Source organism: Dicentrarchus labrax, unplaced genomic scaffold, assembly GCF_905237075.1.
Source record: "Dicentrarchus labrax unplaced genomic scaffold, dlabrax2021, whole genome shotgun sequence".
NCBI lineage: Eukaryota > Metazoa > Chordata > Actinopteri > Moronidae > Dicentrarchus > Dicentrarchus labrax.
In genome coordinates, this window is record NW_026136718.1 from 29,734,715 (window position 1) to 29,761,957 (window position 27,243).

Below are 27,243 nucleotides of genomic sequence, written 5' to 3' on the forward strand. Positions count from 1 at the left end.
CACACATGCATTTGAAAAAGACAGATGAAAGCCAAATTAGATGTTTTTTTCTTTTTCCAAGAAAAGTGAAAAGGAATACCACCAGATTAAAATAATGAGGATTTTAGAGGAGTTCAGTAGCTTCTCATGAGTCACATTTCTCTGTTATCTTTCACCTTCTTTGCCCTGCAGAGAAGACAGGAAGAAGGGAAATATATCTGAATTCTGCTCTGTGCGTGTCTGTTCTTAAATCAGCAGAAGAAGAACCTTTTAAACATCCTGTGATAGATATAAAATTGCCACTCATAAAATAATAATTAGAGCTTTGGTAGCTTCTGGAACCCCTGGCTGCTTTGGCAGGGCCTTGCTAATTTGCACTGTCATTTCCACGGCACAGCAAGCCCTGGGCTATAGGCGGAGGCGCCAGTCTGATGGGGGAAATAGAACCCGCTGGGTCTTCTCTGCTGGAACTATCATCCCCCCACACACCTTCGCCACCATCCTGTTGCCATTTTTCTCTCATCTCAAGCTGCTTCATCTCTGAAACTCCCCCACTCATCACTCAGGAGCAGCACTAGAAAGGAATCCTCTGCTTTCTGAGAGTGGTGGACCTTTTCTGAGCCTTTTAACAGACTCCCAACAGCTGACAGACTGTACAGCAGTGTTTCCTCTATGTTGATTTTGGAGCAGAGGCCCGCCACGGTATCAGAAATGGGGCAGACGCACAATGCAGTCACAGTTGCCTTTTAAATGATGAACTATTCAGAGGTTATTGGGGCTGTCCAGTTTAACTCCACATACTGTTGTGTTGATGTAGCTTATTGTCAAAATGTTTGCTTTCTTCCAAGTCGACTATTAAACTAACAGCTCCACCAAAAATGTCACAGCGGTGGGTCCGTTTTAATTGGACAACGTTCAACTTGTCAGTTCTCAGCTCAACGTCCTGATATCAAACATCTGGAAACATTAAAACGGTAAATTTGTTTGTGTCGCAGCAAAGGGGGTGTTAGGACGGGCCTGCCCCCACTGCTAAAAAAAATCCTAGAGGAAACACTGGTACATGTCACTGTATTAAAGGCATACTATGCAGTTTTCCGGTTTTGTCGAACAGCTACCCCTAGAGTCGCTGCGGAGTACTTGTATTTAACGTTAACTGTCGTAAACACCACTCACCAGAGCCGTCTCTATATACAGCTCTGCATCTCTGCACTCGAAACTAGGTATGAATTCCTGGGTTCCGTAACTCGGTAAGATGTAATTGACTCCTAAAAATCACAATTTCAAGTAAAGGTACAGTCGAGAGTTCACTGTTCACCAGTTAAAGTTTGCATTAGCATAGTTAACACGCCATACAAAATCGGAACCAGACAAAGGACTACGACACCTCACAACACCTGAGTTCAGCTGGCAAACTCGCTTGTGTGGCAAGTTAGCCAATATAACGGCGCAAAAACACGTAAGGGAGACGAGTGTTTGCTAGTAAGTCTGCTAACACAGTTAGCCAGCTAAAGTTTGCATAAGCACAGTTGACAATCCATACGAGATTGGAACCAGACAAAGGACTACTTGATAAATACAACTCACAACACCTGAGTTCAGCTGGCAAACTCGCTCGTGTGGCAAGTTAGCTAATATAACGACGCAAAAACACGTAAGGGAGATGAGTGTTTGTTAGTCTGCTAAAAGCTCCGCTATTCTAGCTAGCTAGACATAGGAAATTAGTTGACTGGTATTATTATCAACAACGGATGAATGAATAACTTTGTAAAAACTGACATATAACAAGAAAGCGCAACAACATACCACATAGAAAGCAAGTAATTTTACAAATAAGGGATTTACTTACTAGTCCATCAACAAGGACGCCAGGTCAGCATCGCTGTTAATGTTACATCCTTTGCTGCTTTTTAGCTCTCGCCAACGAGTGAAAGCCTGACCGAGTGATACTCTTGCCCGGTTCCTCACACTGTCGGTTTCTCGTTTCCTTTTCCTTGACTCTTCCAACCGCGCTTTCTTCGGTTTCTTCGCTGAATCTGACATGATTCACGTCTGAGTGAAGGCCTGCTAGTGTCTTCCATTGATGTTGTATTGTGATTATGTCGCTGATGTATGTGATTCTCGCGAGATTTGGTGGGGCGCCACCTTCAGACTTGCATTGCTGGTTCTGCCAGCGGTGTCCCTCCCCAGCTTTGCTATCGGGATGATTTGCTGTACTACGAGTTCGTTTACCATCGAAATGACTTTGAAGCTGTTATATTAAGATAAAAATCTTGCATAGTATGCCTTTAACAAGGCTTTTTTGAGGAGCATGTATGAGCGTGTGCTCTCTGGTGTGTGTGGGCAGAAATACGGGATATATCGAGTTTTTAAATGTGTAAACCCTCTACAAATAGGCAATTTACTTGCTACTCCCACTGCCAGTAGACAAGTTTACAAGCTGTTGTATTGTGTTCAACATCATGAGCCGCCTGGAAAAAAGGCTTAGTAAACAGCAGAAAGCAGCATTTGTTACTTGCCTTGGGCTGCAAGCACTGCCCCTTTCACTCAGTATTTTTGATATGATGTTGTGTCTCACACTGTCGCTCGGCAGTCTCACAAAGACAGACCTATCTCCACAGCGCTGTGTCAGTACTAGACAAAGTGCCAGTGACCTGTCCCCTTATTTCCATTTCCCCTCAAATCAAGAGAAGCTTTCTCATCTCGCTGTCTTGCCAGTGTTGCATCTTGCATGATACTATGAACAATATCGTCGTTGTCGAGGCCTTTCCAATCTTCAGATGGTGCTGGTCCTCTTCGACAAAAAATGCGTCCAAAATTTTTAAGAGTGTGACTAATAATTTTTCTAGGTTGCACTGGTGCACCTGACGCCGCCCGGGTGAAAACATAACACAATTTATTTCGCAAGCCATCATCTCTCTGTGTTCTCCTGTTACCGAATTCACACACTCATGGTAGGATCATATCGTGTTCTAAACCAAAAAGAGACAGAGCTCGGGCGGGTCTTTGCCTCTGATTGGCTGTGGTCCTGTTCACCGCGCTAAGTTGCGTGTGTTTAAAAATTGCGCACGACCTGAGCGCCAGAATAGCTGACTAACTGAAATGGAAAAATAAAATAAATGCGGAGAGGCAGAAATATTGAAAGTTTTTCATTAAGAAAACCAAGCCTTCAACTAGCCCTACTACTATAATCCCATCCATCCCCACAACTGAGAGTCCATCCCGTCAAGACACGGAACCCTCGGTCCCTGGTGAGATACCAAGCCCCGGTCCTTCGGCGATTATTTTACTTTCTTTTACCCATCTGTCTCTTATATACAATGTAGAAGTTCCTCTGTTCTTCTCTAGACCCTGGTACAGTGTTGAAACCACTTCTCCAGTATTGTTTCTATATGCATTACATAGGGCCCTATCTTGCCGATCTGAAACGCAAGTATCAAACGCAAAACGCAAGCAGCTTTGTGGGCGGATCTCGGGCGCTGTTGCTATTATGCTGGCGGGATAAATGACTCTTGCGCCCGGCGCAAATCTGAAATGGGTTGTCTGAACTAGCTACATTAGTCATAGGTGTGGTTTGGGCGTAACGTGCAATAAACCAATCAGAGCGTCATCTCACATTCCCTTTAAAAGCAGGCGCGCTTGTTCCATGGCGGATTGCTATTATAACGGCGGATTTGCCAGGCGCACACCAGGAGCGGTTCACAGCCGAGGAGACCGACGTTCTCGTCAGGGCAGTAAAATACCGAGAAGTGTCATTATTGACATGAAATAAATGTAACACAGCCATACAATAAATGAAACAATGTAACGCAGCTTCGCAGGATGAAGACCCTGGCCTGGGGAGCAGTGCACACGGGCCGAGCAGTGCGCAAGGGCCAGCTGAGGAGGGAGCAGCGCAAACATGACATGCTGGAGCGGGAGCTGTCAGGGATGCATTAATGCCCGTCTTGACCGGGTGGCGATGTTGCTGCTGCCTCTCAGGCGCTTCCCCTCAAGTCTGCGCCCTTGAAATAGCATCTGAATAAGCGCCACTGACTTAAGACTAGGTTTTTCCTGGTCTGTGGCGGAATTGTTTTCTGAAACAGCAAAATAGCACCAGGGAACGTTTGCGCCGGAACACGTCTCCTCTTTTTCCTGAACCGCTCCCCGGAGCGCAAGTTCATTCCGCAATTTAAGGACGTGCGTCGGTGGAGGGAAAAGTTCAATGTTTGTCGAGTGCAAAATAGGAATTATACAAGCACCAGTGTACAAAGTCAATTGCGCTGAGTGCAAGATAGAGCCCATAGTGTTACAGTTACTTTATTCAGCTCCTGAGGAAGATCTGGTTTTATTTCTTTCTCAGAGAAGTCTCTAATTTGGTAATACGTAAAATGGTCGTAATTCTCCAGTCCATATTCCCTCTTCAGTTTTTGAAAGCTTTTAATTTTGCCCCAATCAATTATTGTGCATATTGCTGTAATTCCCTTGTTTATCCATTGTTCATAAATAGTATCCATTGCCCCTGGTTTAAATTTAGAATCATAAGTCAGCCAGCTCAAAATTTTGATTTCCCTCTCTAAATTGTATTTCCTAATCACTGTAAACCAGATTTCCAGAGTGAATCATGTAATTGGATCAAGCATATTCTTATATTTTTTAAACATGTCCCTGTTTGCAATCATACTTTGGATATGGTAACCCTCTCTTTTTAATTCAATATCTTTCCATCCTGCAGTATACTCAGGATCACACCAATACACCAAAGGTCGAATCTGTGCGGCATAATAATATTCTGAGAGGTTTGGTAAGGCTAACCCGCCCCTGTCCCTAGGAATCTGAAGAGTTGCGTACTTTATCCTTGGCCTTTTTCCCCCCCAAATGAAACATGAGATTCTTTTGTTCCATTCTTTGAATTGTGATATGGGAATTTCTATTGGTAATGATTGAAACAAATGTAAAATTCTCAGTAACACATTCATCTTTATGATTTCTATTCTAGAGCTGAAATCCAATGTTAGTGCCGACCATCTTTCCATATCTTTTTGAATGTCTTGATTTAGAGTCCCATAATTAATTTTGTACAGTTTTGTTAAGTTTCTACTAATAATTACACCTAGGTATTTTTTTTTTTGCTTCCCATTTGAATTTATATGCTTGTTGAGTGACTTGGGGTGGGGTATAGTTTATGGGTAGTACCTGTGTTTTTGTCACATTGAGTTTATAACCTCACAAGTAATAAAATGAATCCAGTCTTTCCATAAGTCTTGGAAGACAAACATCCAGTTGTTTTAGACTGATCATAACATCATCTGCAAAAAGCCCGATTTTATGTTCTGTGCCCTTCACCTCTATCCCCGCTATACCTTCATCTTCTCTTATTGTTTGGGCCAAAGGCTCGATGAAAATCGCAAAGAGAGTTGGTGATAAGCAACAGCCCTGTCTGGTAGATCTCTCCAGTTTGAACCAGTTAGTGAGACTGCCATTTATTTTAATTCTAGCCTTTGGGTCTTGATATAGTGTTTTAATAATGTTAACTGAGTCCGTATTTAAACCAAATTTTTCTAAAGTAAGGTATAAAAATTTCCAACTAACGCTATCGGAAACTTTTTCTGCGACCAAGCTGAGCAGCAGTGCACTTTCTCCATTTTATTGTACTTCTTCAACTATATGTAAAGTCCTCCTTATATTATCCTGTGTTTGGCGTCCCTTAATAAAGCCACATTGATCTTCGTTAATTAGTTCTATCATAAAAGTTTTGAGTCTCTAAGCTAGGATGGACCCAATTCCTTTTTAAACATTTTGTACCATTCAGCCGGGAAGCCGTCGCTCCCCGGGGATTTATTTGATTTTAATTTATTAATGGCTTCTTCCAATTCCTTTGCTGTGATATATGAATTTATACATTTGTTTTGTTTCTCTCCTATTGTTGGTAGATCTAATGAACTTAAAAAGTTTGTTATTAATTCCTCATCTGCTGAGTCCGGTTGAGTATACAGCTTTTTGTAATACTTTTTAAATACTTTTTCTATTTTTCCTGGTTCAAATTCTAGTGAATTGGTTGTGGGATCTCTGATTTTATGGATTGTATTCATGAGTTACTGTTTCCTTATTCGCCTAGCTAGTAATTTTGTAGCTTTGGATCCTGATTCGTAGTAAGTCTGCTTCAGAAGTCTAGATTTCTTTTCCACTTCGTCTCCTAGTATCTCATTCACTTTTGTCTTCACTTCCTTGATTTGTTGAAGTAAACTTGCATCAATTAAGTCTTTATGTTGTTGCTCTAATTTTTTAAGTCTGATATATGTCTGATATAATTTCAGTTTATCTTTCTTGTTGTATGCTGCTTGAGATATTAGTTTTCCCTGCATAACTGCTTTCATGACATCCCAGAGAGTAGTACAATCTACCTCCCCATTGTCGTTCTCTTTCCTGTATGTATTTATTTCTGTTTTGATCTCCTCAACAAATCCTGGATTATTTAGTACACTAACATTCATTCTCCATACAGTATTCCTTTTCCTGCTGCTCATATTTAGTGTCAGGTGGAGAATACAATGATCTGATATTTCTGCTACTCCAATCTTACAACCTTCTATTCTAAATCCATTGGCTATATTCATGAAAAAATAATCTATCAGTATAGACTGATCGAGGAGCTGAATGTGAAGTCCCTCTGGAATGGATGTAGTTCCCTCCAAACATCTGAAATTCCTAGCTCTGTTAATACAGTATTTAAGTATCAGGACACTTGAATTTTGCTACTTTTCTTTGTACTAGTTGTGTCCAAATCCTGATTCAGTGTAATGTTAAAGTCCCCTCCACATATCAGTATCCCTTCTATTTCTTGAACAACAACTTCAAATAAATTCTTGAAAAAACTCTTATCACTGTCCGGAGGTGCATAGACATTGACGAGTGTAACTAGTTGATTTTCAATTTTCCCCTTAACCAGACTGTATCTTCCTTCTTTATCTTTCATTTCCTTTAAAGTCTCAAATTTTATTGCATTTGAAATTAAAATCATTACCCCTGTTTTCCTCCCATTTTTGTATGAGCTATAGTATGTATTTTTAAATCCCAATTTTTAATATTTTTCATGCTCCTGAGCCGATAAATGTGTTTCTTGTAGAAAACTAACCTGTGATCCTTCTTTTTTCAGTTTTGCTATGACCTTCCCTCTTTTCATTGGGTTATTTAACCCGTTCACATTCAGAGACATCACTTAAAGTTGGCTATGTTGCATCTCCTCCTTTCTTTAGGTTTTCCCTTTCTCTCCACTGACACCTGCAGTTCTAACACCTGAACTCGAACTCCAAAACAATGCTTCCGATAACAACGGGCCTCTTTAATCATGCCCGTGCCCCTGTTGGAAGGAGAGGGAAAGGTCCCCAGTAATGGTGGGGCCCCTCACTAGAGGTGAACAGAGTTTCTGCATAGAGTCCCCCTTGCCTTCTAGTAGTGTCCAACATTTCTCTGCATTCCCACTCTACCAGTCTGAATAGAACATATGAAAAGCCTAGTAGTGGGAGGCAAGCTATAGCCTAGTATACAAACTCTGTATTTAACAATAAGTAAATGGATAAACAATGATTATCTCCTGGGGTATTGCAATGACTTAGTCTCTTTTTCCCATCCTTTTTCCCCCAACCCTGACATTATCTTAAGGATGAATTACCACAAAGCCATTCTCTGTATTTATGAACAAAAATGTATAAATTAATATAAAAGCCAATAATAAAAATAATGTCTTTCCCCTACCCTTTTCTATCTCATACGCCTGTTCATTAACATGTCGTACTATACAGTTAATATATGATCGTGATTCATACTTATTTTAAGATGAATCCTTATTCATGTCTGCATCTCCTATTTAAATCAGATGCTATTTCCATCTTCGGCTCTCGCGCGTTGAGTTAATCCACCATGTGCCCATGGTCCGCCGACGTGTTGCCACCGCGATGCCACCTGTATCCGCTCCTCCATCGTGCTCCGCTCGTCAGCTTCCCTCATCTGTACATCCATTCCCCTTTTCCTCATCTCTTTAGCTGTCTCTTGCGCGCTGTTGTACAGCTGAGGTCCGTCGGACCAGTGGATTCTGATCCTGGTGGTGTTTGGAACCGGATGCCTTTAGCCTTGAGGGTCTTTTTGATCTCCATATAGGCTCTGCGTTTCTGTTCCACCTCGGCCGCGTAATCGTTGTCAAAGAACAGGGGTGTGTTGCCAAGCTTATCCCGTTTTTGCCAGGCTTTCCTTAATATCATCTCCTTGGTGTCAAACTGGAGAAAGTTTATGATTATAGACCGTGGAGTCTCAGCTGGACCGGGTCTCCTCACTGCCGCTCGGTGTGCTCGTTGAATTAGCAGGTTGGTCCCCTCTGGTAGAGTTAGCTCTCTCTGTAGCAACTCCTCAACAAAACAGATGACCGAGTCCCCCTCCGAGCCCTCCGGGACTCCAAATATCCGCACGTTGTTCTTCCTGGATCTTCCCTCAAGGTCAGTTAGCTTTTCCTGTAGCTTTCTCTGCTCACGAAGGGTTGTCAACAGAGCGTCTTTAGCTTCCATGTTGAATGTCTCGAGTTCCTCGATGCGTGTTTGTGCCTCATCGAGACTTTTCTTCTCCTGTAGTTCGTCACTGTTTGCCTTAAGCTTGTTGTTGACGTCATCTTTAAAATTGGCAAACTCTTGTTTAAAGCTCGTGTTGAGGGCCGTTATGTCATTTTTCATTTCTTCTTTGAGTTCACGGATTTCTTTAGTGATGTCCGTCAAACATTTGTACAGTGCTGGCGTATCGTCTTTGGCTGATGCTCCGCCGCCATTCCCCGCTGCTTCACTGCTTGCCTCCATCACGAAACTCTGCTTTTTTTCCTGTGTTTTCTGATTTTTTCGGCTTTTCTGACGGGTTCCCCTACTCATCCCACGTAATATCTATTTGAATTCGGTTTACCGTTAATTGGGGGGTTTTATTTGTCTTCGACTGGTAGGAGCGACGAACTACGCCGCCATTCCTCTCATCGCTCCACCGGAAGTCCCCAACAAATTGTTTTTCAAAGGACAGATTACATTATTTTGAAACACTATCTTTGTAACCAATAATGGGTCAGGAGCTTCTATAAAGAACACGTTTCATATCTATTTCCAGTTCCTGATATGTAACCAATGCAATATGCTCCTTTTCTGTTCATGGTCAATGATCCAGTGGTCTTATACCTCATAGAACAGGAATTTGCTCTCACTTGACTTTTTTCTCAAAAAAAACAATTTAAATGCCTTGGGAGTGCTGGAAATGTGAAGCATGTTGTGTGCGCTTGACTTGTCTAACGTGCCTGAGTGCCTGGTACAGTAAACTGGCTGCCAATTCAACTAAGGCCATTGTCTCAACCTGAATGTTGTTGCCCTTTTTCTCTCCATCTTTACCTTTCTCTCCCTCTCTGTCTCGATTTCTCTCTCTGTCTCTCTTTTTTATCTCTCTTACCCTCCATCCCCCCTTTCTTCTCTGTATCTCTACCACACAGGAGGCCATTATAACAGGTCTGCTCCCAGAGACTATGTACTCTGTGACTGTGGCTGCATACACCACCAAGGGCGATGGAGCTCGCAGCAAGGCCAAGGTGGTCACCACCACAGGAGCAGGTGTGTGCTGTTTGTAGATTAATCTACCTGTTAGGCAACACATTTTGAAACAAATTTGTTTGCCATGTTTGTTCCTCATTATGTACACTTAGAGTTTGATTATACCAGAATCTCACATTCACTGGTCACCTGTGATAAGACCAATCATGTCAAGCCATGTTTCCATCAACATATTTTATGTGCAAGTGTCGCATTAGCATTTTGCCTTCTTCACTCTGAGGTCTGATGGAACCTTCCTCACATTAATACATGAACAAAACAGAAAAGTCATATTTCTATCCTGTTTCCTGCATTCTTTTTCACCGTTTGAACTTCCACTGGCAGTCTTTATTACATAATTTTGTTGTGCCTTCTTCTTCTGGTTTACTGACTGGAGAATTGGTACTGCTTATCTCAATGAACCAATTCCTAATAATCACATAACAGTAGTGGATGGAAACGACGATTAATTTGCATTTCTTTTGCTGATTTACTCAAAATTTGGTTAATTTGGCGATACATTTGGATGGAAACATGGCTGGTTTAAAACCAAAAAGGTTTTGCTTTAAATATGATAACACTGTACTCACCAAAGTAATTTCTGAGATCTCAGAATAGCATTAAAGGATACAGACCACATTCCTGGTTCAGGTACTTGCCCCAAGTGTTTGCACACAGTATTCCTGTGCAATGAGGGATTGTTTGCAGCGTTATGTGGTAACTAATCTGGTAAAACTTTAGGCTAGTTTAAAAGCTGTATGATTGTCTAAGTGTTTGTGTTTGTTGCCATGTCTGACCTATTTTCAAAAGATGTCACTATTTTCCAAGCAGTGTTGGGCATTACTAGTACAAATATTATATTAATGATATTACTATCCCAGTAACCAGTAGTGTAACTTAGTTAGTTAATAGTGTAATTACTAATACATTTCAGTAATAATATAATTAGTTATTACTTTACATTACTTTTGTTGTCAGCCCCGTTCTGATTTGAAATCCAACCATTCAATCTTTGGTTACTTTGATTTTAACAAACAAAAGTGGATTATAATCATTGTAAGTCAGATTTTTGGGGAGAAGAAACACAATTACCAATTTTGTGGGGAGTAGCAGAACAGTAATATAACTACAGAGTAGTGTAACTAATTACTGTTGTCAGGGAGTAATAAGTAAAGTAATAGTATTATTTTTGAAAAGAGTAATTCTTAAAAAATTTAATTTGCTAGTAACTAGCCGAACACTGGTTCTGAGATCTAAGCAGTTAAATGGTAGGTACAATGTATGTAGCCAATATCGTAACCTTGTAATTATGAGAAAAAGCTGTACAGCTGATAAGTACTACAATGAGAAATAATGCTGCAGTCAAAGCAGGGCCAGGAAACAACAGCTGTATAGCCTCTGAAATAGGATGTCAATGTCTTTGTGTTTTGTGTTCCATGAATTTGTTCAAGTTCAAGTACTTAAGATATGGGAATGTTTCCTGTCTTTCAGTGCCTGGCAAACCTACCATGATGATCAGCACCACCATAGGGAACACTGCCCTGATCCAGTGGCAGCCCCCTAAGGAGATAGTGGGTGAGCATGTGGGATACCAGCTGCAGTACAAAAGAGCAGAGGAGGGAGCTTTCATTGTTAAAGACTTCAGACAGACAGATGATCATTTCACAGTCACTGGCCTCCACAAGGGAGCCACCTACATTTTCAAATTGTGCTCCAAAAACCGAGCAGGCAACGGAGAGGAGTATGTAAAGGAGATCAGCACACCTGAAGACATTCCCAGCAGCTACCCCCAGAATCTGAGTGTGGTAGGCCTGACCGCCACCTCCACTAAGCTGGCCTGGGACCCCCCTCCTCTGGCCGAGAGGAACGGGAAGATTGTGAAGTACGTGGTGGTGTATCGAGATATCAACAGCCAGCACAACAGCACCAACACTACCACGGAAACACAGATGACCGTCCAAGGTTTGCAGCCTGACACAACCTACGACATCAGAGTCCAAGCTTTCACCAGCAAGGGGGGAGGACCCATAAGCCCCAGCATTCAGAGCAGAACCATGTCTGCCTCTATGCCAGGTGAGGCTATTTATCAGTACTGCTTTGTGCTTGTAGACAGCTTACTGTAGCTGTATCTGACCTCAGTCCTCCACACACAACTCTATAATTGGGTGCAAACACAAACAAAATCTCCAGGCACACACACGGGTGTGACCAGCACTTTTTTGCAGTTTTGGCAAGCTTCTGTAATGACCAAATCACATGACAGAAAATAGTTCCAAGTCCCCATAAAAAAAAAAAACCTTACATGTTTGAACTAAAATATAAATATATAAGATGAACTTCCATTGTGAATATTAATGAATACATAAAGACTCAGAAAACTTGCTGTCATAATCCTCTTAATATGACATATTGTGACTCTGCAGAGTTAGGGTATAATGAGTGAAAATAATCAAAAATGTCCTGATGGATTTGATGGATCTCATCCTGAGGACAGTCACGTTCCTGCAGATGATTTTACTGTTAAACTTGGAATCTATGAAAACCTGGAAATATAGAGACTAGTTTTCCAGTCATGCAAACACCTAGAAATTGATATCTTTCTTCTTCTTATCTTCTCCTTGAAATATTTTATGCAACCTGGGTGCATATGTTGTTTCAAACTCAACTGTTGTTAAGACTTTTGGCGTGAAGTCTATTTTGGAAATGTCATATCTACATGCATACAGCCTGTTATTAATGATCAAATTTACATTTGTTGTTGTGGTTGATAATTGTTAGTTGTACATGCAACAAACAGTTACACTTTCCACCTCTTCTTTTAAAAAGCTAGGTGACAAGATACATTTTATGTCAAATAAATTCTGCTTGATTTGAGCTGTTCTGGCTAAATTAATGTTTTGGTTAGAGGAAAACGTGTGTGCTATGACACACTGCCCCATAAACATTGACCACCACTGTGAGCATGTGCTGTCCTGTATTGTCAAGAAAAAAGCTTCTGGATCCTGGAAAAAGTCCTGGATAAAAAACACAGAGTATTATTTACTGTTGGATCCTGGCCAATCCAAATCAAAATAATTAATGAAGTTGCTGCTGCTGTGTCATCCTTTAAATTTACACACAGCCACTCACTGTGTCAGCCACTCACTGTGTCAGCCACTCAAATCAGAGACTGTAGATGAAACACAAATCTTTCCTGCTGCTGTGTGATGACTACCGGCATTTAATCAACAGCATGGAAAGATCTGACATTTTACAAGTTGTTGTTGGAAATTCACTCATCAAACAGAACACACACCCTGAAATACACTCATGTGGATGATATTATTGGTAAGACTCTTCCTCGATCAAAAATTGCCTTTTGATGCACATATTAATATGCAATTGATGTGGAAAAAAAGATTAGCAAATTGAAAGAGGCCAAACTTTTGTGGTTTTGAAGAGGGCTGTGTGTATGCCTCTGCCCACTTAAGCCACCAAAATTTGCCCTGCATCTGTTGTAAGAGGTGGTCTGAGTGGGTTTAAATGCAAACACAATTTCGTGCCAAAATGAGCACCAAAATTGCAGTGCGCTACCTAATCAGCAAAATCAAACCCTCAGCTGCGCCTTTTCTCCCACCTTGGTACAAATTTAAAAACAGGTGCAGACATAAAAAAAACACACTAGTGCTGGAGGAAATCGCATAAAAACTGTGTTTGCCCAACTGCTGCCTCTGTGTCGACAGGAAAATAGAGCCCCAAGCCTTTCCTATGGATTATCTAAACATGTGTTTTTACCTGTCATTCTGCAGCAGGTTGCATCTTCATTGTTTTTGTTTTTTTTGTGATCTTACCAATGTGTGTACAGCATTTAAATTCAATGTTTCCATAGACTGTAACTGCAGCCTGAGTTAGCCCCATCTAGGACTCCCGTACACTGCAGGGGAGACATAGATGCTTCCAAAAGAAAAGTTTAGCGAAGTGCCTGTACAGTGCTCAGTAAACCATACATTCATTTGCATTTCAGATAAAGCTTGCATTTCACTTTTTTGTTGATTGTCTCAGCAAGTTCCTGTAGGCTGGGCTTTCTCTATTGCCGCAAGGGGCAGCAAAAACTAAGGTTTTCTAGAATGGATTTACATGCTTCAATGTAAAAAAACAACAAAACAAAAAATCTTCCTTATACTGTATATTGCTGCAAGTACAAGTCAGGGAGGGAACCTGCAACACTGTTCTCTGTTTAAACAGATTTAAGAGATGAAGGGAAATGAACTCATTCATGGCACGCTTTTTAAATAGCATATTTTTAATCTTTGGGTTCGTGGGAAGGTATTGAGTGTTTTCACGTCAGAAGTCATACATTCATATAATCATACTTTTCATGTACGAAAAAATTACACTAAGAATATATAATACATAGCTTATTTCTATTCTGGTTCTTTTGTTCATTTGTTAGTTAGTTGAATTAGTATTAGGTCACATGTAACTTTCTTGCTTTTGTGCACCACCTCTTCAACTTTGAATCATCTCAGTCATATCTGCAATTGAATTAACCACCTAATAATCATCTAGACCTTCCCTCAGTATTCACCAAGAACTTTGGTGTGAAGGCTGTGATGAAAACCTCTGTCCTGCTGACCTGGGAAGTGCCAGAAACCTACAAATCTCAAGTGCCTCTTAAGGTAAGATCAGACAGCAGCAGCGAAACAGACAATACAGCTACAGCTGAAGTTACTCTAACAACTATAGTGAATTAACTTATTTGCTGATAATCTAGGACCAAGTAGTCAATGTTTGTGAACATCAATGAATATGGCTAGGCAGTAGAGACCAAAGAACAAAGACTAGGGTCTGATTTTATATTCGAGGACCATCTCAAACTGCTTCTCAGACAATACAAGTGCTGCAGGAATGAGTCCTAATATCCATAGCTGAGTTAGCATTTTGTCACTTCTGGTTCCTTGTCCTCAAAGTCAATCTTTTTTTTAATGGTTTGCTGTTATATGTTATATATGTTTTTACTTCTGGTGATTACAATTATTCTTCAAAAATCATAAAGGCGGGCCTTATTTGTAAAGATTATCTTGCTGAACAAAACGTGTAAGTAAAATCTTTCTTCACCACAATTTATTTTTTGCAATTATCCAAAATCGAATGGATTTTTGTTGAAGGAACCAGGGCGATGCTAACTTCCAGGTTGGCCTACAAAATTATGTCCTCCCTGCAGCACTCTGTATGGATCACTATCGATGTACAATGAAGAGTAACCATAGAGACGGACTTATCATCAAATAATACAAAAGAGCACCTGAAATAGCACTGAATAGAAGGAAACACATCCACAGGTTGTGGTTTGATGGGTTGTTTGGTCGGTATAAAATATAAAATAAATGTTATTGTAGTGTAGGAACTGCATACTCAAACAGGAAGAGGAATCACTGACACAACATAATGCAATGACTATAATAACTGAATTTTTTTTATATTTATGTTATTTAAAGATGCACACTCACCAAAGTACACACATTGTGAAACTTTTTGCTCTTTTTTTCCACCTTAACAGAACAGCTGCTCAATAAACCATCATGAAAAATCAATTCACACCATATTAAATTCTGTCTTGTCACACACAAAGGTTTATGAATGTACTTTAAAAAGTACATTTAGCACAGAGATATAAGAGTGGTACCAATCTTATTATCTTAACTCTTGACAAGAAAGGGAATAAGCGTATTTCCCACAATTTTGAACTATACCCATAGGTCAGAGGCTCAAAGAGACGAAATAATAGTGCAAGGGGGGAAATCATTAATGTCTCACTTTATGCTGATTATATTCACCTTTATTAATACATGTTTCCAAGGCATAAACATTTAAATGTTATCGAACTTTATTACTTATTCCATAATTGTTTTTTTGTGAAGGTAATTTAGAATCAGTTCTGATTCTCAGTATCAGTATAGTAAAGATTAAGCGATCAGTCAAACGGTATCAGTAAGAAACTTGGTCCTGTCTTCAGATCCTGTACAACCAGCAGAGTGTGGAGGTCCCAGGCAACCTAAAGAGGAAGTTGATCACACAGCTGCAGCCAGATACTGATTATTCCTTTGTGCTAATGAGCCGAGGGAACAGTGCAGGTGGCCTTCAGCAGCAAGTTTCCATCCGAACAGCTCCAGACCTGCTGAAGATGAAACCAATTCAATACCAACACGATATGGAGGAGGGTGGTAAAGTGACCATCAGTCTTCCCAGGGCCCCTGCTGGTGCACCCATCAGGTTTGTGCTGTTTGTTTGTCTTTCTGAGGGGAAACCATACTGACTGAAAAATAAGGCTGAGTCATGATTTCTGAGATGGCTCTGAAATGTCTCCTCTGCACATATTAGTTTGATTTTAACATCATGGAAAGAAATTGAGGCTGGCTTTGTGTGGAGGCAAATAATAGTCATGGCAATTTGAATATGTGTGTGTAAAATTTAAGCACTACTGATTTCTTAGTACTGAAATGTAGGTAGCACTGAATTTAACGTATTGCAATGTCATTTTATGTTATAATTATTAATAATTTTGAGTTGTTGCTTTTGTTTGTCTTATGGTGTATTATATTATCTTAATTCTATGATATTTATTATATCACAGAAACATATCTGGCTCTTGAGCTAAATGCTCCACCGTGTTCACCAGCTAATCACCAGGGTTAGTCTGTACTTTTTGTTTTTATTTAAAACAGCTGCCTACTGGGACTGGAAAGTTATGAGAGTGGTGAGCCTGAAACAAAGCAGTTATGTTGAGGGTCGAAAACCACAACAATGAGCTAAAAGACACTAAAAAGCTCTGTAGAGCTAATGGAAACTGAACAGATATTGATAATTCTCTGTAGGTTTGTCTCTAAAGGCGGGACCTTCTACATGACACATAGTCATTTGATTCATTGTTAATATGAAAATATTGTTTAGTGCAGCTTTAAGCACAGTTAGCTTAATTATATGCCAATACTATATTTGAAGTCCAGTATATGACTCTGACAAACCCTTTGTAGTTGAGTAGTGTTGAGTATCAAACGTCCAGTGTGTAACATTTAGGAGGATCTATTGGCAGTAATGGAATATAACATGCATAACACAAGTACTGTGCCACTTAGAGGTACCTGTATGGAGCTATTATTGTAGCAAAACTACTTAGAAATGTGTGTGGAGAGTTGTGTAACTGCATCTCAGTCTGTATGTGCATAATCATATCTGTGAATGTGTAAAATAATCTGTGAATATGTACTGAGATTTGTGAATGTGTACAAGAATCTGCAAATGTGTGTTTAGAATCCCTGTGATCAGATTTGTGTAATCCAATCAGTGCAGACTTAGACAAAAGTCTAAGTATTTGCTCAAAGAGCTGGAAATACAGACAAATCATCGGTTACAACTCAGGCGGGACTTAGATCTGTGTGTGTGTGTGTGTGTGTGTGGAGAGATTTGTCTGTGTGCCTCAGCAGCTATACAGTCTACAGATCAGCAGTCGGCGGATCTCCACACGCATTAACAGATCTGCCACGGTAGAAGTGTAGCAAAAGTCGCGTGTAAAATGGCAGCCAATTAAGAGTCCCGCCTGAGTTTTAACCAATGTTTTGTCTGTATTTCCAGCTATTTGAGCCAAAACAAAGTCTGCGCTTACTGTTTTGGCTACACATTTACAGATTTGTCCACATGTGTACATATATCCTTACACTTACAGATTTGTAGATCTTTTACACATTTACATATCTGATTACACACACACATATTGAGATACAGTTAAACAACTCATAGATTAAACTACCCAACAGTATATAAAATACTAGTAGTAATGTTACACCCCAACTAGCTGCAACATTAAAATGCACCTTATATGTCATTCATTAATAGTAATAATAATAATAATAATAATACAATAATATAACATTTTGATAACATAATGAGTATTTTTACTTTTGATACTTTACGTACATTTTGTTGATAATACTGAACTTTTACCCAGTTACGTTATTTAGAGAGAGGTTTTTCATACTGCACGTAGCCCAGTGCTGAAAGCATTCTTAGAACCTAGGCTAAGGGAGCTGTTAGCCCAAGGTTAAGGGAGCACTGGCACAATCCTGACACATTCTAACCCCGACTCTAGCTAGGGTTTATCAGCCCTGCTCCGCAGCAGGGTTAGCCAAGAGTTTGCAGGGTTATCCCCTGATAATCAACCAAACACAGGTAAAAGGTGCCAGTATGAAAAGGGGCCAAAGTAAACAGAATGTACGCATACATGTAAACATTAGTCGCATGTTCCAACTGACATTTAACCTGGGCCTAGTAGAAGTGCAGTGTGGATCATATTGCTCAGCAGCCCAGTGAAGTCGAGTGGAGACACACAAAGACAATGTTTTTTGTGTTAAATCAATAGCAGAGACACAGGCTGGTCTGCAGGGGAGGGGGCATTATAAGTCTGGTTTATTTACTTTTTTACTTATTTACTATTTACCTGTTCTAGCAAGTTCATAACCAACCAATTATCAACTGCAGCATAGAGTTCTTTTAGGTCAGAATACTTTCAAGAGCAAACAAAACATTTAGTCTCACAACCCAGCAATGCCATGATTACAACCTATAACCACACAGCCGTATTAACATAACCCCACTGCCACTCCTGAGCTCTCTCCTGATACCAGAAAGCAATTTATTTAAGAGTTGAGCTTTAAAACCACAATTGATCAGCCAAGAGAATCCCAATGCAAAGGCTGCAATTTAGTAAAAGGTAATTTTTTTATCATTATCCAGCACGGTCAAGAAGACAGGCCCCTGCAAATTACTCAGACTTAATTGTGTTTCAAGTGTTTGTTTCTCTGAAGAAATCACCCACAAGTAAGTTGTAATAAGAGAAGTGGGGCTGATGGAGAAAAAAACTGAAATTAATACCATCTCTATATGAAGACCTTTCATCCGTCCCAGAGCCATACTTATGCCCTTGGTGTTTAGGAACGGGGATGAGATGTGAAATTTAAGAAGTTTAGAAGAAATATAAAGAAAAGTTGACTGAAATGAAATATAATTCACATTAAAGCTCTGTGTTTTGTGTGTGATATTGTTGTGTTTCTGTGTTTGATACAGATGGTACTACATAGTGGTTGTCCCTGTCACCCCGGCTTCTCTGAGGAGATGGGAGAACCCTGAAGACATGGACATACATGAGGTGAGTGTACGTGTACTACATTAGTAAAGGGGAAAAAGTTTGTTCAGGAACTCAACTCTCATTTGGGCAGTACCTAAAGGTGCTCCCAAAAAGTGGTTCAATTTCAATTCAATTTTATTTGTATAGCGCCAATTCATAACAGAAGTTATCTCAGGACACTTTTCAAATAGAGCAGGTCTAGACCGAACTCCTTATAACATTATTTACAGAGACCCAACAGTACCACCATGAGCAAGCACTTGGCGACAAGGGCAAGGAAAAACTGCCTGTTAAAAGGCAGAAACCTAGGACAGATCCTTCGGCTCTAGGTGGGTGGTCGTCTGTCTCGACCAGTTGGCGTGAGAGAGAGAGAGAGAGAGAGAGAGAGAGAGAGAGAGACAGACAGACAGACAGACAGACAGACAGACAACAGTAGCAACAACTACACTAATAGTAGTGACTGATGATGATGAACATGACAACAGCAACGATTGGGGACAATGAGCAGTGACAACAGTAATAATAGTAACTGTAGCTATAATACTTATAATAATAATAATAATAATAATAATATCAGTAATATCGGCAATGGCAATCTAGCAGGACCATGGCAGGAGGCTCCACCAGGATCCATGAGAACCTGCGAGACGAGAAACCACAAGAACTCCGGGGAAGAAGTGAAGTTAGTAACATGCATTAATGGAACATGAATGACTGCAGAAAGAGAGAGGAAGAGAGGAGCTTAGTGCACCATGGGAAATCCCCCGATAGTCTAGGCCTATAGCAGCATAACTAAGGGATGGTTCAGGACTCACCTGATCCAGCCCTAACTATAAGCTTTATCAAAGAGGAATGTCTTAAGCCTACTCTTGAATGTGGAGAGGGTGTCTGCCTCCCGAACCACAACTGGAAGCTGGTTCCACAGGAGAGGAGCTTGGTAACTGAAGGCTCTGGCTCCTGTTCTACTTTTAGAGACTATAGGAACCACAAGTAGCCCTGCATTCAGAGAACGTAGTGTTCTAGAAGGGTAATAGGGTACTATGAGCTCTTTAAGATAAGAAGGAGCCTGACCATGAAGAGCTTTATAGGTGAAGAGGAGGATTTTAAATTCTATTCTACATTTTACAGGGAGCCAGTGCAGAGAAGCTAGTACAGGAGAGATGTGATCTCTTTTTCCTAGTTCCTGTCAGTACTCGTGCTGCAGCGTTCTGAATTAATTGGAGAAGTGAAGTGCAGCAAAAGTCGACAAGATTATCAATTTCAGAGGGACTAAAGTTGTTATAGGACTCTGTTAAATTCAGACGTAGCATTGAATTAAACACTGATGGAATCTTCTCCTTAAATTTAGCTACAGCTAGACATCAGCAGTCAGATAGACATCTGCTGTAGGAAGTTTTGCCTAATGGCTTATAATCTAATCTAAGTATGAATTCAAAAGTTATTAAATAATGGTCAGATACAAAAGGATTATGTGGGAAGACTATTAAATGTTCAATATCAATGCCATATGATAGAACAAGGTCAAGAGTTTGATCAAAACAATGAGTTGGTTTATTTACACTCTGACAGAAGCCAATTGAGTCTATTAATGATATAAATGCATTACTAAGGCTGTCATTGTCAACATCCACATGAATATTAAAATCACCTACAATAATTACTTTATCTGATTTAAGGACTAAACTTGATAGAAACTCTGAGAATTCAGATATAAAATCAGAGTACGGTCCAGGAGTGCGGTACACTATAACAAATAGAACTGGCTGCAGTGTCATTCCATTTTCAGATTAAGACTTGGTTTTCGGTAAAGGTCGAGGTTTGGGTTAATAAGTTACTTTTATAATTCTGGGGGGAAAAAAACTATTGTCGTTTTAATTAAGAAGTCTGGCAACAGTTAGCATTTTTCCATTAGTGTGTGAGCAACTGTGATCTGATTTTATGCTGCTTGTTATATATTATATATATTCATTGCACACAACAATATGAAATGATTGGATGGGACAAACAACATACTGATGAATTAACTATTCTTATAACCTTGCTGTTAGGGGACTGAGAATATAATGTTTGATCTCAGGCTGATGTCCAGAAGAGGAGTTACCAAATAGACCTTTTTTTCCTTTTAAACATGATATATTAGGATAAACAGAAGTGTTACCAGTGATACTGATTAAGGTACCATTCAGGTCAAACAGAGTCAGGGTGCTGCTTTTGTGAATGCTAGCTCACTGTAAAGGCTCTGCTACACCAAATGGAACGTAACCTTAATTAGTGTCAATAGTAACACCTGTGTTTACCCTACTATTTTATTGTCGAAATGGCTCAATCTGCTCAATAGATATTCATATTGGTGGGCCAATACCTAGTAGAGTAAGCCAAATGCAGGATCCCCAAGCTCCAGGATTGTACCTCTAGGGAGCATTAATATCAACAAGAAATTTCATGACATTCTGGCTGAGTTACAAAAGTGGTGATAAAGGGGATGTTTTTACATAAACTAAACAAATTGTCATGCAGTCAATCACCCCTTTGGGACCATGAATATCCATGTCAAATGACAATATATCCTGACTGACGGTACTTCTAAGTACTTGTTTTACAGAAATACTACTATCGAGTGAATACAGAGATGCTGGGCTGAATTTGTCAGTTGATCAGATTTGGCTGTTCAGTATTAAGATATGATTTTTTCAGTTCTGTGCCACACTAAAGTCCTATATCATGTTCAGTTATAAAATCCCACAGCCACCACAGAGCATCTCCGCAGCCGGGCTGCCGACAGCGCTGTAAGCCCAAGAGTCAATCGCAGTAGACAGCAGTGGAGGAGGTTGGACCACTGTCTGGTTCAAAAGAGGTTTAGCCGACAGTCAGCACCAGAGCAGAGAGTCGGAGCAGCCACTTCCCAGCATCACGCTGCAGTCTGTTAACTATATCTCCTCGCCTCTCGCTTTCATCACAGTTAGTTATGTGGTTTGTTTGGATCTGAACTGCAAATGTTCTGTTTCCTCACTTAAGAAAAGTGGCAATGCTTAGTACTCCACAGGGAAAAGTTTATTTAGGCTGACCTGAATTTGCTCATGATTAACATGAAAAACAACTCAGTTTGCATTACGACAGTCTCAAATCGCCTTTTTGGATTATGTTAGTCTTCACTCTGCAGGAAGATTAAGTGCTGAGTCAACCCTGCTACTGAAATGTAAAACAGCCACTAAGGGATGCTAGGTGTCACCAAAATCAAAGTTTGACTTTGTACTGGCAGCAGCTCTAAAGAAGGGCTCTTTCACTTTTACTGTAATTGTATATAATTACCTGTTGTCCATTAAAAGCCATTAGCCATAGATTTAGTCTTTCACTTCCATGTACTTGTTAACCTGCAAGTAAAGAAAAAAACCTCTAAACAGCAACTGCAATGGATTGTGTTCCCCAGAATCTTTATTGAGGAGATATACCTGGAAACTGTACCGAGGACAAACTGGGAAGGTTGTGCAGTTGGAATCTCTCCACCAGAACATAATACAAACATGCAGTATGAAAAAACATAAAAGAAAAAGATTGTCATGTGAATGCATCTATGCAAAAGTCAAAATCCAAAAAGTAGTTTACTGCTTCCTTTTGATAGTTTTGCATTTTAGTTTAACAAAGGCAGTATGTATGCAGCTTGAAGGCGATAGGTTGAATTTAGCCTTTAGTTTAAATGAATGCAGGACGGGCTTCAGGGGAGATTGATGCTATTTCTATACCTCATCCTTGTCACAGTCCATTGATTTGAATTAATGTTATTACAGTCAACTAACTCACATGGAAGAGATTATTATGTGGACGTAGAATACAGTATGTAAAGCATTAATATTTGTCGTCTAGTCTCTGACCTTGTCACTCCTCAAAAGGGAAACACCAAGCTCAGCACAGCAGGGAGTGCAGAGTGATGATACTAACTTCCCCCCTGCGTAATACACTCGGAGCCTACAGCTGGATGTTGGGTTGGAGTTGGGGCTTTTGAAATGCTATCAGCAGCAGCAGCAGAGAGTGACATAGCTTTCAGGCAACTTTCAACCACGTGGTTAATGGTTTGACACAGTCACAGTTGGTTAGGTTTAGGTAACAAAAACTACTTGGTTTCAGATGGGTAAAAGTCCTGTGTTTGTTTGAGCCTTCCATCCACCCCAACCATCTCCTTAGACAGACTTTTTCACTTTCTACAATATGAAGAAAGAGAAAGAGAGAGACAAACATTTCTAGACAGCAGTACCTGGGAAGTTGCTTTCTGTTACAATGAACATTTTGCTATATGTTTGAACATTTACACCACATGGTTCTCTGAAGAAAATTAACAAAAATAATCATGCAGTAGCATTAAGTATTAGTATTAGTAGACTTTTTTTCTGTTGTTTATTACAATCTGCATAAAATGACCCAGCAAAGTATATGGTAAATGGTAAATGGACCTGTACTTGTATAGCGCCTTTCTAGTCTTCCGACCACTCAAAGCGCTTTTACACTACGTGCCACATTCACCCTTTCATACACATTCACTCAGTGATGGCAAAGTCCATCGAACAGAAACTAACATTCATACACACTCACACACCGATGCACAGCATCGGGAGCAATTTGGGGTTCAGTATCTTGCTCAAGGATACTTCGACATGTGGCACCAGGAGCCGGGGATCGAACCCACAACCTTCCAATTAGGGAATGACCCGCTTTGCACCACAGCTGCAGTACAAAGTACAAATACCACGTCTTCAATATGATAAACCAAAGAGGCTGATATACACCGGAACTGGAAACATTTGTGAAATGCTTTTTCTTCTGTTTTTTTCCAGAAGGCTAAATCTTAAATTGCTTTGCTTTACAAAATGGCTGTGTTCAAGCTGTCAAAAAAATTGTTGTAAATGTGGTCTATGTGTGATTGAAGCTTCGCCAGTGAGTACAGTGCCAATTTTCCCTGTATGTCAGTGTCACCTTGAACATTGATGAGTGGCAGGAAAGTCAGACTCTATGGTGATATATAGTGGAGAAAGGAAGCAGGTGGTGAACGATGTCTCGCACACATAGTTGGAAAGAATCGAAAAGCCATTGAAATGTGTACTCCCTCTGAAGGTCACAGAAGGTCATCAAACTCAACTATAAATTCAGTCCTGTCTAATCATAAAGTATCTGGTATTCAACATGCACGGACATGCACCTTTCCGACAGTATAGTTGTATAAGCTGCAAGTGTCTTTACATTGGAATAACACACGTTATTGGTACCCAGAATACCTCAAACTTATGTGTGAAAATGATTCTTGGAAGAGTTGTGTATTTGAAATGATGAGATCTTAGAGAACAATGTCTCACACACACAAAGACACACATAGAATGGAGAATCTGAGTGTCTGCAATGAAGCCATGACCCTCTGCACTCCCTCTGAAGGTGACAGCAGGTCGTCAAACTCTGTCTAATCAAAGTATCTGGTATCCTCCAACATGTGCCTTTCCTACAACTAGGACAGTACTTTAAAAGAATAGTTGTCTTTTCATTGGAATAACACACATTGGTTCCTCAAATACCTTGAACTAATATGTTAAAATGATTCCTAGAAGAGTTTTGTATTTGAAATAATAAGATCTTAGATACCAAACAAGTATTTTATGCTTCACGACAGTGAATATCTGCTTTATAGCTCAGCCAGTCAACTCCATTACTAACCAGGCTTTATAAAGTCTATAATTCTGTCCCAGTTAGGTATTGGTTACATTATGTGGGACTAAGGGGTCTAAACCAGCAAAAGTACACAAGAGTGTTTGGAAAAATCACATACCTATGGCCATGTAGTGTACCTTCTGTCAAGAATATCATATCAACGATACTGAGTGTGGTTCCAGTTGACCCTTCCTAAATTCTGCTCCATTTTGCTCTGTCCTCCAATAACAGTTGAGCGAGCCCCCATTCAGAGTCAACTCTTTCTTTTCTTGTGCACCAGTTTATTTTTTCCCAGGCTTACGAAAGTCATAACCCACCCTACTCTGGCTCTGATTGGCTAGTAATTGTTGCCTTCATTGGTTTGGTTGATTAGGTTTAGGCATGAGAAGTGAGATACTTGGATATACTATGTCCTAGGCTCGCCTATGTTAAAAAGACATTTTAATGTTAAATACTAGGTCAGGTTAGGTTAAAAAGTAAGATACATACGGTATATATACTGACATCTTAAGTTGGTGAATGTTAGCAAAATTTTGCCTAACTAGCTAACTAACACTTGATGTAGTGTAGCTAGTGACCTATTATTTTGCTAACATTAGCTGGCTATCCTAAGATGTATAGGCTATATGTCGTTTTTATCTGCAGAGTTTGCACAGCTTGTACAACCGAGACAGTGGCTTTATGAGGGGGCAGGATCAGCCAATAGTGAATACTTAAGAGTTGAGGGGAATTTCTATCATTTAGCAATCCTTATATTCCTAACCTAATGCATATAGTAATAATACTATGTTTATTGTATAGATTCAGAAAATGACTAATACATATGATTATTTTCACAAATGTGAGCTTTGATCAGACTACTGAAAGAGGTTTAATGCAAAAGCCCTAACATAATAGTTTTGACATTTAACTGTTGCTTATTGTATTACTAAAATAATGTTGTGTGTATGATAAGAAGCAAAGCAGGAATTAGTGTGACAGTCTTATATCGGACTTGTCAACGGATCCTTTGAAACTCTCACCAGATGTGGATGGGATTGGCAACAACAAAAGTCACTTGGGAAGAGAAATTAATAAAGTAGAAAAAAAATAGAAATAATGTGGCAAGACCATGTCACTGTCCTCTGGCCTTGCTTGTGGAGGGAGGCCTCTCCTACAGAGATCAGTTTTCTTATGTCATGTTGTATTATGTTCCATTGTCAAGCCGCCTCATCATATGCTCGTTCCCTCTGGCAGCTCCTGGAGGCTGGTGCTGACAGCAGTCTGCAGAGGAAGAGGAGACAGAGCCAGGACTTCCTGCAGCCCTACATCACTGCCAAGCTGGACGGTCTGCCTGAGATTTTCACTCTGGGTGATGAGAAGAAATACAACGGCTACTACAACAAACCCCTCGCTGGCCAGCAACAGTATCGTTGCTTTGTTCTGGCTGACCTGATGGACCACGAGTCTGTGAGTGACCTCTGTGTATTTATATTGTATGACTGTGAATTGCACCTTTAATGTATTTTAAAGTATCAGTGGTTTAGTAATACCAACAATACCTTAACTACACATTTTAAAAAAGAGAGCAACCCTTCCCCACTAATGGTACATGAACACAGTACTTACAGTACCTTGTGCAGAGGATGGTGCATTTTAGGCCAATCACAAAAGACTCTTTGACCAGTTGCTGTGCAATCACATCATCAGAGCCAGTGTAAAACAGAATAGGTGGGTGTAGCAAAAAGGAGAATAGGTTGGTAATAAACTCCAGTGTTCAGTTTCAAATTTGTGAATTTTGTTCTGGAAAATCTTTTTCACATTGAGTTAGTCTCTCTAAGCTTCAGTACTGATAACCAAGACTTCAGTTTAGTTTCATTCATTGCTTGATATCTAAAATACAGTTAAAATGAGCCTCTATAGGCCTGAGTCATCAGAAAATGCGGCACTGTAAAGCTGTGTCATCAGCTTTACAACACATGTTGAAACGGTCCAACTTCAGTGCCCACACTACTGATCAATCGTTCGGTTACAATGTGTTGCTCACACTGAACCTAAACACTGATCTCCCAATCAAATTGCTCAAAAAATTGAGAAGGCAGCATTACTTGGAAAGCAAGATGAAAGAAAGAATAATACAAAGCCGCAGATGGCTGGGAGCTATGTGGAGGTTCAGTTTTTATGTCTTCTTTGTATCACAACACAGTCTCAGTCAAGAATACAGTCACTACATGTGAAATACTGTTCCAGTAATACTTAAATAATCTCCCTTCAGTTTATATCTTTGACAGCAGCCACATGGGATATCAGAACTGCTCAAACTGCAGACAGCTGACCATCATATCTGACCTACCAGAAATCCATCTGATCATCCAACAGCCAGACTGTCGAACATTCAGGAGTTCATCTCTAAATAATTTAATTAATTAATTAATTGGTCAAACACCAGCCGGTCTAGTGGAATTCTGATTCTGAAATAAGTCCGGGACATACAAGTCATGGTTAAAATCTTTTTTTAATTTGTCCATCATCTGTCCGTCTTTACAACAAGCTGTTTATCCACATGATAACATACAAAAAGTAGATACAATAACAGGGACCCCTGTTCAAGATATATAGCATTTCAATGAATGCAACATTTGTGAAACTTGTACATACTTAATGTTAGTGAAACTTGCTGGTCTGTGGTGAGGTCACTGTCTGTGTTGTTGTTGCACTGGACTGCATTATATATGGGTGTTCTTGTTATTTTCTCCACACCATAATGTTTTGGTGCCCTTGGCAAAACCATGCTCTGGTAATAATACAAATGGATTCCCAGAGGGAGTCTGACCAACCTAGCGCCAATTGTTTTAT

At 40.0% G+C, this 27,243-nt stretch overlaps 1 protein-coding gene across 16 annotated transcripts in view; it reads left to right on the forward strand.

Moving 5' to 3' along the window:
- Positions 1 to 27,243, forward strand: part of ptprfa (protein tyrosine phosphatase receptor type Fa) — a 283,480-nt gene that overhangs the window by 188,671 nt on the left and 67,566 nt on the right. For 9 of the 16 annotated variants that reach the window (XM_051377735.1, XM_051377747.1, XM_051377738.1 and 6 more), the window contains 6 exons: positions 9,464 to 9,581; positions 11,052 to 11,633; positions 14,121 to 14,218; positions 15,556 to 15,812; positions 18,660 to 18,741; positions 25,645 to 25,857. In XM_051377735.1, coding sequence (XP_051233695.1) covers positions 9,464 to 9,581; positions 11,052 to 11,633; positions 14,121 to 14,218; positions 15,556 to 15,812; positions 18,660 to 18,741; positions 25,645 to 25,857 — 1,350 coding nt within the window. Of the gene's footprint in view, positions 1 to 9,463; positions 9,582 to 11,051; positions 11,634 to 14,108; positions 14,219 to 15,555; positions 15,813 to 18,659; positions 18,742 to 25,644; positions 25,858 to 27,243 lie in introns of all 16 variants that reach the window. The other 7 variants (XM_051377733.1, XM_051377737.1, XM_051377736.1 and 4 more) reach the window with 1 other exon arrangement.